This window comes from Bombus vosnesenskii, unplaced genomic scaffold, assembly GCF_011952255.1.
Source record: "Bombus vosnesenskii isolate JDL3184/JDL3185 unplaced genomic scaffold, Bvos_JDL3184-5_v1.1 scf7180000013264, whole genome shotgun sequence".
NCBI classification, from domain to species: Eukaryota; Metazoa; Arthropoda; class Insecta; order Hymenoptera; family Apidae; genus Bombus; species Bombus vosnesenskii.
The window spans coordinates 10590051-10602254 of NW_022882924.1; the positions used below are offsets into that span (position 1 = coordinate 10590051).

At 37.8% G+C, this 12204-nt stretch overlaps 1 protein-coding gene across 1 annotated transcript in view; it reads right to left on the minus strand.

Annotated features, from left to right (window-relative positions):
- LOC117237799 (palmitoleoyl-protein carboxylesterase NOTUM) overlaps window positions 1-5468 on the minus strand; it is a 32614-nt gene extending 27146 nt beyond the window's left edge. Inside the window, exon 1 of the mRNA XM_033502149.1 lies at window positions 4491-5468. Within this exon, the coding sequence (XP_033358040.1) occupies window positions 4491-4508 (18 nt within the window). The 5' untranslated portion in view covers window positions 4509-5468. The remainder of the gene's footprint in view (window positions 1-4490) is intronic.
- Window positions 5469-12204: the final 6736 nt, after the last annotated feature.

The window sequence follows — 12204 nt, forward strand, 5'->3', positions numbered from 1 at the left end:
TTAAACAATATATTTATTTCTATGCAAACAACAAAAATGACAGATCTTTTTGATCGACCCATTACATTAAAAAGCATTGAAAGTTTATTTTTAGTTGCACCGTAGGATTTTGGAATACTCCTAACAGAACAAATATTTTTATAACTATGCTATTCGATAATACGCGATATTAAATAATCCTTATAATCCTCTATTAAGTCAAATCTTAACACCATAACTTGTAAGACCATATTGTAAGTTTAAATTTCGAGATACCTTAGAGTTTCATTTAACTTAACCCATTCCCATTTCACTGTAACGGTTGATAAAGCAATCAATATCATTCAAGGATTAACAAAACAGCCACCGGAATTTCTTTGATCGACTAAAATTCTCAAATCAGACTCTTATTGTTAGAAAATGAATTCAGAGTAGAAACACTTTTCGACAATTCACCGAAACGTACAAAACGCTACAACAGCGATGGAGCATCTTTCTGCGAGCTAACCGAAAAGACACATGGAGATTCAACCACAAATCTAACCGAAAATCCAGCTTTGGCGAATCGAAACAAAACGTTCCGACGCAAATGTAGTGGAAAGGCGAATAAATAAGAGATAGAAGGGCTTAACGAGCGGAGGAAACGAGAAAGCAGTCGCAATGGGCGAGTCAGAGAAAGGGGAGAATCGATGTAAAGACTATGCATGGCGCGCGAAATCACAAACGAAATCTCGATGTAAACATGCTTAAACTGTAATCTCTGCCTTTCGGCTCTTTCTCTCGTCGGAGTTGTACTTGTTGCACGTCTACCCTTTGATGTCGGCCATGCACTGCTCGAAATCAATTTAGACTCATTAACGGGGCTTGAACGCAGTGCCAAAGGATATCCGAGCAAACATCGCGTGCCATTAACCTTGCCTCCTTTAGCAGGTGCCGCGGAGTCCTCCTTCTCGACTTCCTTTTGTTTCTCGCGAGCGTTTTCGATCCCCTATTTTGGGAGACACGCGTCGCGCACCAACCAGATTGCAGATTCTCTTTTTCAGGTATCTTGGATACGATGCAGCGGGAATTTCGTCAATTTGAGATCGATTGGGAAGATCGTTGCTAGAGCGCGGATTTTTATGCACATGTGGAGAATTGAAGAGTGTAATTATTAGAATGCAGATTTTTATGAATTTATGAAAAATTTAAAGGCGCAAAGATGCACAGAATAAAATGCAAGAATACAGAAAATGTAGAAAATAGAGAACTCGTTATAACATTTAACAGATAAAATGATTTCTGCTTTGATTCCATTTCCTTGAGAATGTTTATAAAAATATTGGTATAGATATTCTCAGTCTAGTAATGATACACATTAATAATACAAAAGCATATAAAATAAGACATAGTAGTCGATACAGCGAGGATCGGATAAAATTTAGGGGTGAGATTTTGAAGTTTAATGTCGATCGGGTAATTTTTAAACGATTATCGACGAACGATGTTTCGGATTTTTCGCTTTAAACGAACGATCTTCGTTTAAAGACGGGTCAAAGATCTGAAGATTAGACTTCAAAGCTCGGTAAGAAATTCTTTTACCGGATGACGCATGTTTTCTCGTTCAAAGCAGATTTTTCTGTTCATTGAACGAGTGTTCGAAACTTGATACTGAGCAGATGATTTCCCTTGAGATCAAATAACCCGACGTGCTTTAGTAGCGCAATCATTAAAACGAAAATTTGCCGATTCTGGAACCATTGGTAACAGAGAAGAACGATTCAATGACAATTTAAATATAAATAATTATAAAATTCCATTATCAAGATTACTTTTCCTAATACAAGTAAAAAGTTCAAAATACATAGATAAAGAATTTTAAATCAAACCAGCGGTCCTCTTGCGCACAATTTAACTAATATCATTGGTGAAATCTTCACTAGTGAATTTTCTAATTTGCAAGTCTCCTGATTACCATATTTGACACATAATTACAACAGACAAATGTATAATACAAACTCCAACATGTACCAGCTCAATGCCCTAATATTATTGTCCCATAAATTACGTGTACGCGAGAACTCAGTTCTCTAAACAACCAGGGACGAACCATTCCTCAAGTTGCGACCTCTATCCACTTAATCCCCCCGAGAAGATTTCACGGAAGTAGCAAAGTTCTCTCCTCAAGTCGACAGCCACGTTCGCAATAAATTACAATGTCTTGCCCCTTTGAGGCGCAACGAAATGTCACGAGCATTGGACGGCTCGTGGAATCTGAACGTAATTAATCGAGGGATAAAAAAGGAAGAAAGTGGAGAGGATGGTAGAGTTTTGGCGCCACGTATCCAATGGCACAACCAAAGACACCAGCGTGCATCCCATGGGCATGGGCAAAGAACAGCCATAAATTTAGGCGAGTCGTTCGTTCTCGCGGTTTGTCGCATGCGTCTCGATTCGCGAGCGTGATTTATTATGTGTTCGAGGATCGCGTGCGGTCTCGTTCCAGACGCATGTGCCGCCCCCGGTTGGAACTTCAACGTCGGACTCGAGGAAGTCCAACAATCTCGAGGGCTCTTCGCTCTTAAATCTAGCGGAAGAAATTTCAGCGTGTTCTGAATTTAATTAGCCTGCTGCGAAGATATCTTATATCTCTGGCTACCGTGATCTCAACATTTTGCTCTTATTCTGTTTGACAATTGAGTCTGCCAGAGGCCAAACTGATCAGCTATAAATTTTAAACCAGTAAAATGTATACCAAACACATTGAAGTGGAAGACATACGAAAAGACATATAATGAACAGAGAAATCCAAGCTTTTATCCAGTGTTTTATTCGGAAAAAATTGCGTTGTTGTCAATTTATAACATTCCTAGTTTGGTTGATAAATTTTAAATTTTGAGCGCAGAAAAAATTTAGATGTGAATGGCGTGGATTTTCAAAAATGGAACAATATTTCCATTGGTGTCAGAGATCAAGTTAACCAATACCACTGATATACATTTTACTATTTTATCTTTCTTATCACAACATTATCGATGTTTATATAAATTTATGTTTTAATGTATTACATAATTTAAGAAACTTGTTTCATCTACTATATAATTGTATCATGACAAGCACTTTAATTCGCACATTTTACATATTTTTCCATATTACTAGATGATGTTCATCAATTATATTAATCCTCTGAAATAATATATCATATCCTATAAAAAGGACAATACCATTAAACATTTATAACTAAAGGATCATTTATTCAATAATTAAAACTACAATAAAATTAAAATCATAGTCCTCTTAAGTTCCCAACACAGCAGTACTTTGTTATTTTAAATATCATTCACAAGAAATTATGTAAGAAACATGGAACTCGATCCGATTAAGTGATACCAAGTAACAGTAGCAACTTCAAACAGATTGCAACCGAAAAGAAAGCAAAGAAAAAAGTCAGGGATTGCGAGGGCGGTCGAAACAAAGAAGTATTTAGAGGGTTAGAGGCACACTGGCAAAAGTCAAATAATCCCAGGATGGCCGGAAATTTCGTGAAAGCCAGAGGTTCAAAAGCTTTTGTTAAATCGTACTTAAAAGTTAAAACTCGGTAAAGGACCTGATCAGATATCGGGGCGGGTTGGGGTGTACAATGGAAGGAGAAGTACAACAGGGGACCATGGAAGCTGGAGATGGTCAAAGAGCGTTAGAAGAAAATCGGGTTGTCTTGCCGCTATCCGTTTTACGCTTACACATACACACCAACCCTTTCGTTGGCATAAAATAGAGACACCATGGGAATCTACTGTTTCTTAACAACGCGCATTGCTCTTCATTACTCTCCCACCGTTTTTGATTTGTTCATGTATTCATGGACTTTATAACATTTGTTGATTACATGTTATTTATATAGTTTTTGCTTTACTTTGAATACATGATATGTTTTTGCATATTATGCACATTTTATAGAAATTTGCCTTCTTTCAATCTCACATAAGCGTATAAATAATAATAGTTCAATTATAAACAAGATTATCTTTTTCAACTCTTTTATTGCATGTACGAGAAAATCTATATATAAACGTAACGTCATATAATGTAACGTATGATTATTAAGCATAAAACAAGTTGCTTATGGTTTCTTGTGCTATATTTATTATTACGAATGTATCTAAGACAAGAAAAATATACGTTTTTAAATTGTTGCTTGCCGTATTATTATTCCGTATCGATAAATTATTTGGAGATATTTTAGTATCAGAATTATCGTTAATATTTTCAGATTGTTCCTCGTTTCTGTTACAACGAAAATCTTTGCAAAGAGTTTTACTTTTCTTTCTCGTTAACTTTAAAGAAGTTCCATGGACGTTTCATCAAATACTTACAGTAAGAAATAGCAGTTAACTCTTGACCCTACAATACAACACCTCTATACGATTTAAAAAACGTATTACTCCAAAAACACAATGAACTGTCAAAAAAAAAAGACGTCTTACGCTTTTCAAACAAGCGTTAAAAGCATCAAGAGAAAGCTTCGAACTCACCTGCAGCTCCATTCTCATCTTCTCGTTGTTTAGTTCCGGGTGTTCGCCGATCGTAAGTACTCCAATGCCACTCAGGAAGCTTCCCAGAGTAAACCAACCTCAACTTCCCGATCACCCTTCGATCATCTTCACCCTCTGCATCTCTCCTCGTGACAATGCTTCACAAGCCAAAAACACCACGATAATTCGTCATACTGTCATCAACGTGACAAAAACCTCGATTCCTCTCTATAATAATCGATGTCCGACGTGACATTCGACACGAGTCAATGTATATCCGCTCGATGATATGTTCCATGCGAAAGAATACTGTTGGAAAAGATGAATGAAAAAACTTGCTCGTTTTCTGTCGAAGCGGAGTGCAAAGACCACGTGGTGGCAGAACGCGTGAAAACGCTCCAGCTCGAACCGGTCTCTGCTCGATACACGTCCTCGTTGACGGTTCGCGGCGAACTGCCGCCACTTTTCGCTTCACACGCTTCCTCTTCTCTTCTCCTTCTTCGTTCCTTCCTGCGGGCCGAGCCCTTCTTCCGAGTCACGAGGAGAGTCGGTGCGCGCACGTGCCGGCCACGGCCGAGGAACAGCGACCGACACCTCCTCTTCTTCGCGCTTCACCCTTTCTCTCGTTCGCCGTTTGCCTCTCTTCTTGTTCGTCGGCCGCTTTGTTGCTGCCGGCCTCTTCTTGCTCTTTTGCCGCTTGTTTGTTGTGGGTGTTTTCTTTGACGGCTGCGTCCGCGCCGCTCTTTTTCAGACCCGGAAGACCACAGCCCGGGGGAAGATTAATTGACGGGGGATTTTTAGGGGAGGAACCTTCTGTCCCTTTTCATCTATCCTTACGTCTCTTTTTATCCCCTGATCCTTCGCGTCGCCACCTCCATTGTACCCTTTATTCCTCAGATTTCAACTCCACGCTTTCCACCAAACGGGAATTTGATCGACAGCACAGATGAGAGATGTATGATGACACAATCGTTCCTCGCAATGTTATAGGGTTTTGATGACAATTTACGATGATGTTAGGATAACTTTTAGTATATTTTTGTTAATTTCTATTGGCTGGAAATATTATTTGGTAAGTAGATTTTTGGAGATTCTTTTTCTATATTTTATTTCCAAAGGGTGGTTCGTTCATTCGTAGATATGTACTATGAATTCTGGGAAATTTTGTCTCGTGTAACTTATTAATGGATGTTGTATACAATGCTGTCTACTACCAGTTAATAATTTTTATTCTTTCATACCACAGTGTATATAATTTGCTCCCTTTAAAGTTTCAAAATTCCTTTCGTAAAAAATTCTGTCCTTTCGCAACCTTCGATACCCTCAATCTTCCTGGATACTTTTTTTCCAAGAGTTGACGATTCTATTTTTCTAAATATACCTGTTATGACACTATTTGCTCTTTGACGGATAAATTTAAGTCTACTTCGGTTCACCGTTGTTTGGATAACACATACGAGGGTGGTTCTCGTGAGCTGGAAGATCGAAAGATCCACGCGGTATCTAATTGTAAGTTTCAAGGACTTCACGTGACTCTCAGGTACGGGTATACTACTCCGAATGGTTGGAGGTTCCTTGCACCATCGGAGCTTGGCACTGACTGACAATCGGGCCAGGTTAAACCGCGCGAAGTAACCAGACAACAGTGTCGGCGCGGAAGGGCAGGGGAAGGCATCGAGTCACAGAGAATCGGCTGGAGAGGGATAAGGAAGGGGCGATGGAGACGATTTCACGTGGAGGGTTGTTTTGATTAGGAAATTTCGCTATGGTAATTGTTGCCCTTAGAATAGTATAGATTTGTCGTTAAGATTTAACTAGGCAGACAAACAGTAGCTTTGAATGGTCGTGAACATTCTGCGTCTTGACTTGGTATAAAGTTACAGTGTGCATGTATAATTATTTAGACAAAGTGTTTCGTGAAATTTTGTTGAATTACATTAGTTTATTTTATACTGATTTTATACTGATTTTTCGACCATTTACATTTTGGAACCTTATTTAGTAATACGTGGTAGCATTATGAAGCAAACGTACCGCCCACAAAAGAGTAACATGTTTATACTTCGATAAAAAAGTTTAAGTGTAACGTTGTTCGATATATGTACATATTTAGATTGCTTCATTTACCTCGGAGTGTCCTCCTTTCTTCGTAATGTTACGTAAACTTTCATCACTTCACTTGTAAGTTTTCGTAACTCCCTAACGAATACGCTCTTGTATCCAATATTTCAGAATTACAGACTATAAAGAGAGGAAACTATCTGCGTTATAGAAAATATCCCGCTAACCATTAGCATTTTAAGTACTTCTAAATATCTTCTGAAAAGTTCGATAGATCTTCACTTATTCGACACTTTGTACCGCGAAAATTTTTGTTACACTCCTGCACACCTTTATACAGTGGAACTTTTCAAAAGAGATAGTTTATAAGTTCTTCTAAAATTTGCTCAACTTCCTTTTTCCTCTTATTATCGGCGAAATTAACACAAGAAACAATTTTCATATTATCAATGTCGCTGCAATCGCGTTATCGGATTCCGTGACATCAACACTTTGCACTCCGAATTTTATTTTAATTTCGTTAGCAGCAGCTCCCAACGCTTTTAAGTGTTTTATTTGGAATTTACTTTAACTAAAAAATAAGACAATTTACATAAATAAAGGAAGAAAGAAATTCACTTAAATACCAGTTTTATTCACACTATTGTTGTATTTTGTAATTTTTAAGTGTATGATATATCTTGAAATAATTTCCAGAATGCAATCCTGGTTTCTTTTCGCACGTTTTATAAAAAAAAAAGGTGGAAAGAATGTCGAGTGGAATTCGACAAAGGAGCTCCTGGGATAAAAACTGACGTCGAGTCACACTCGGCATAGGAGTGCAAAAGGTTAATTTTCTGAATCTAATAACGGCATAAGGAGACCATATTTTCCAAACATATTACTCTAATTATATAATAAAACAGTCGATCATTATCTTATGATAGGTAGATTATAGAAATTTACAAGTGCAAAAATGATAAAAAAGATAAAGAACATACACGACATTCGTGGCACGCAAAAATAAATCAAATACCCGAATAAGGATAAGAATATATAGTATTTATTAGGCAAAATCTCTTTCTCTCTCTCTCTTTCTCTTTCTCTTTAGTTATGGCTACAGAAATATAAAACTGCATAAACATCCTGTACGAGAAATTTGGTCCACCCTTCGGAAGGACCCCGATATATTTATTGTTGCGTTATGAGAGGCCATGTGTTGTGGACCTTTCATTAAATGAACAAGTTGCGAAAATATCAACAGTGATTTATATTGTTGTTTGTTTTGGCAGATTATCTCTATTAGAGCAATGTGAGATCTCGTTCAATCAATAGATCGTTACATTGCGATAAGATTTGTTCACATTATTTTAACATAAATTCTGCTCGATCTTCCTTACCTTCTAAGCCGTTTTCACGTGATCCATATATCGTTAAATCTCCTTATCGAAGCTGCGGCGGGGGTTGTGCCGGTGAACGAAGGGGGAGGCGTATCGGGTAGAAAAAGCCTATTGCTCGAAAAACGGGTTTGCGGTGCCGCGGGTGCTGCCGGGTGCGCTGTAGTTTATCGTTGAAATCGTGTAGCACGTTACGGTACACCGCGATCATTAGCAGCTAGAAGCTGCCTTCCTGCCGGGAAGGCTGCACGATACTCGCTTAGATATCTGCTTGTTCCACCGAGGTGATCGCACCGATTCGAGGAACCTATGAACCAAACGTCGCATAGCAATTTAGGAGGGCAAAAATGTCATTTGTGTCATTTGTGTTATATAGGCAGATGCTTTTTTTCTATTCATATTTTATAATATGGTAATTGGAGCAACGAAATTGAGAAGAATTTTTTGTAACTATAATGGATTATCGATCGTCGGATTATTCAATGATTGCCGATTATTGGAAAGCATCGATTATTTTATGATAGAGAGTGAATCGAGATGGTTTAGGTACAAGAAAAGTTTCGATTTTCAAAGTGTGAGTTTCTCGTGTTATTCTAAAAACATCGTTCGTTTAATCCTCAATAAAATGTTATCGCCAGTTTGATGTAATTTGTGTCAAGTTTGATTCAATGCTTTCAAACAAAACGTACTACTATTTTCTTAATAAAATTTTACTTGCAGATTAGATCTTTTAGCGTGCGTAGTTAAATATGCATTGAGTTCTTTTTACTTTCTTTGTAATTTGCTTCGCAAAGAAATTAATTTAATTTTTCAGCTCGCTCAATTTAATTAAGTAAATCTTTTCCGTCTATCCTACTCTTTTACAGTAAAATCGTCTCTTTTAAACATCTTTAGCTTAAGTTAATATTAATTAAAGCAATATATATTGCTCCGTCATAAATTGATTAAAACAACCTGTTAATTCAATATCGATTTATCTGCAACTACCCCATGGGGGTTGAAAGCAACGAACGACGAAGGAAACTACAATGGAAGCCACTAAATGTAGTAAACTTCCACACGACACGTATACACAGACGTGATATACCGTAGAGAGAGTGGATAACCTTTTGCCGATCTCTAGCAGATTTCTTTATGGAGACGCCAGCTTGAGGCGATCGAAATGACGTTATTAACGAAGAACGTGACGCCAGGATGTTATCGTGGTCGACTAAACGATAAGCAAAAGATCAGGTCCACCGTATCAGGAATCTTATGGCGTGAGTCATCGCTGAACCGGTCGATACCAATTGAGGCCGATCGGGAGTTGAAACGATCGTTTGCGGCTGTGGCCTCTCCGTCTTTGGCGGACTTTTAAAACGATCATCGACGAGAGAAAACGAAACGATTCGATTAAAATTTGATCACCTTCTTCGCATGTATACGCAATTGAGAAATCGAGGAACAAATATGGGATTGCTCGATTACAATCGATGATCGGGTCTAGATGAGATCAAATATTTGAAACCGAAACGCGCGAATGTAAACGTATTTTGGAAGCAGGGAGAAGCAAATTCGAGGGAATGAGAACATTCATGTGTAAATTCGTGTGAAAGAAAATGTAAAAGAGAGAGAAATAAAAGCGAAGACATAGAATAGGAGAAATCTAAGTAGAATATACAGTCGATATCCGATACTCATATCTCTCGCTCAATATACATACTTACATTATGCGACAAGTGTCTTCTTGAAACATCGATATTTTTTCAACAAAAGATACATTGAAATACATATATGTAATCTTACAAATACTTTCATTATGTCCATAGTAAATACAGTTCGATTGCACGAGATAAAAATGTCCTTAAGAATCTTTATCTTCGTAGAAAACCTTCATAAAACGATCTTAGAGCGATCCAAACTGCAAACTTTTCTCTACAATTCTTCACAGACAATTGGCCGACCATCCACCGAACCATCAAAAGGAACGAAGCTAAAAAGTATGTCAGGTTTGCGTCGCAAAAGCGGGGCACGTCTTAGTCCGTGGAGCATCATGGTCCCTCCGTCCAGGACAGGAACGTTGACTTCACAGTAGGACACGTAACACGGTGATTTGACACTAACAGGAGTGGGATACGGGAATGGCGTCGTGACCAGGTGTAATCGAGAAAAGGGGAGCCACAGGAGGGGAGCATCTCATGGAGGGCAGTCGGCACCTTTCATCCCTTCTCCTTCGTCGCTTCTCTCGTTTATCTCTTTTTTTCTCGCTTATCCTCCCCCTTTAGCCTGTTCGGTAATGCTCTCTTTCTCGATGCTGCTCACCGAGTTGCCCGAATCGTCGTTTCGTAGAAACTGATATCGGTGTGTCTCTCGTCCCCACTGAAAGGGAGTTCGGGGAAAAGGAAAATTCGTCGTCGGAAAAAAAGGGATGCAACGGGCGTTCTCTTAGTCTGCCGCGATTCTTTACAAACAGCCGGAGCCTCGTGTATTATTACCATTAATTCTCGCTGTTGTGCCACGGCCATTCCTCCATACCGGTGAAAATTAATGATAATAACGTTTTTACAATCCCATTGTGAACGCTACTCGCGAGACTTAAACTCCGCATGGAGATAGCGAACGTGTATACAGGGTGTCTCAGAACAGCCTTGCCGTGTATCACACCCTTGTAGAAGGTTATTTTGTATGCAAAAATAAATTAATTTATTTTACTTAGCTTTGGTTTGTTATGAATTTGTATTTCGATATCAATACCTTAGCTTTCTTTTTAAGTTTCATAAAATCGTACGATTTAAATGGAAGAAGTAGCGATGAAAAAAAATATTAACCGATTGGAATTCCCTTTCATAGCCACATCATTTCTCATTTTTTTAAATGGTATAATGGTATAAGGTACTAAATTTTATTATTATTTTACAAAGAAGGTATAACGTACTAATATTTGGAATCAGTTTTAATCAGCACAAATATATTTATTGTTCAGTTAATTAATAGCCTGGCAAGCAGAGATGCCGTGACTTCCCAGAACGTATTGCATCGAGACGAATGTTTCTGTTTGCGCGGACTCCACGCGCGTAGTGGCAAACGGATTTCACTAGCAAGTTGCACGTGGAAGTCTGCACGTGTATCTATTCTAAACAAAAATGACGCCATACTGTGCCTAGACGTAAAGTCAAGCGTGCCTCGGCCGATATCATAAATACATCCCAAATTAGAGCAAAGAAGAGTCGAACTGTCGATGAATCTTGATCGTCCAGTAGTTGTTATTCGTGACATACAAAGTGCAAACAAATTTTTCACAACTAGTATAGTTTAAAATTAATTGTTGAAATACCTAGATTGTGTTTTAGTTATAATAAACCTTATTTAATTTTGAAAATGATCAGTATTTATTCATTGCTCCAGTAATGTTCACTCGTTCTGAACCACTTAAACAACTTATCAAAGTACATACTCTATATAATTAATTGTAAATTGACATATATGTACGGAATTTTCAAATTCGTTTTCTAAAAAAACGAGAAGCAAACGAAGAAACTTTATTCTTTATTTTCGACTTATCTTTGTTAGTATAATCATCTCCTGTCCAGATGTATCACTCTGCGATACGTTGCGTTGTATAATCTATGGAACGTTTTTGAATGCTTTGAAATACTCGTAAAATGGGAATAACAAAAGAGTGATCGTTAATGATTGCTTGTTGCTCGTATTTGGTGTTCTTACTAATTAAAAAAGGGGTCCAGGGGGTTCGTTGTGCTACCTGGTTGACGAGAGCCTGGTCAGGTTCCTTAACACCTAACTGTTTATTCGTGGAACTGCTACCTCATCGATCTTTCTCCCTAAACACACGACGGTCTTCCGCTTCGACTTTCACTCGAGAGTTACTTTAAAATATTTAACTACGATAAGACGCTTACGTGTAATTAAAATTGTCACGCTTAACCTTTCTTTGTATCATAATAAATAACTTACAAGAATTCAGTGAAGTTATTTAATTAATTTTAGTTATATATAACACATAACTATCCTAGCAATTAATTTAATTCAACTCAATATTAATTAACACTTATCATCATTTATAATCCGACGATATTACTCAACAACTGAATTTTTATTATATAAAATTCTCCCTCTTCCTACCTTCTTTCTTGAAATTCCATTTAGCTGTATCGGTAGATCAAAGGTAGATCACCGCTGTTCTAATACAAATTTTTTCGTGACTACAAATTTTATCAGGACTGCCACGCTGCCACAGAATGTACACACATCTGTATACGCAATGTAAACATATAGAAGAA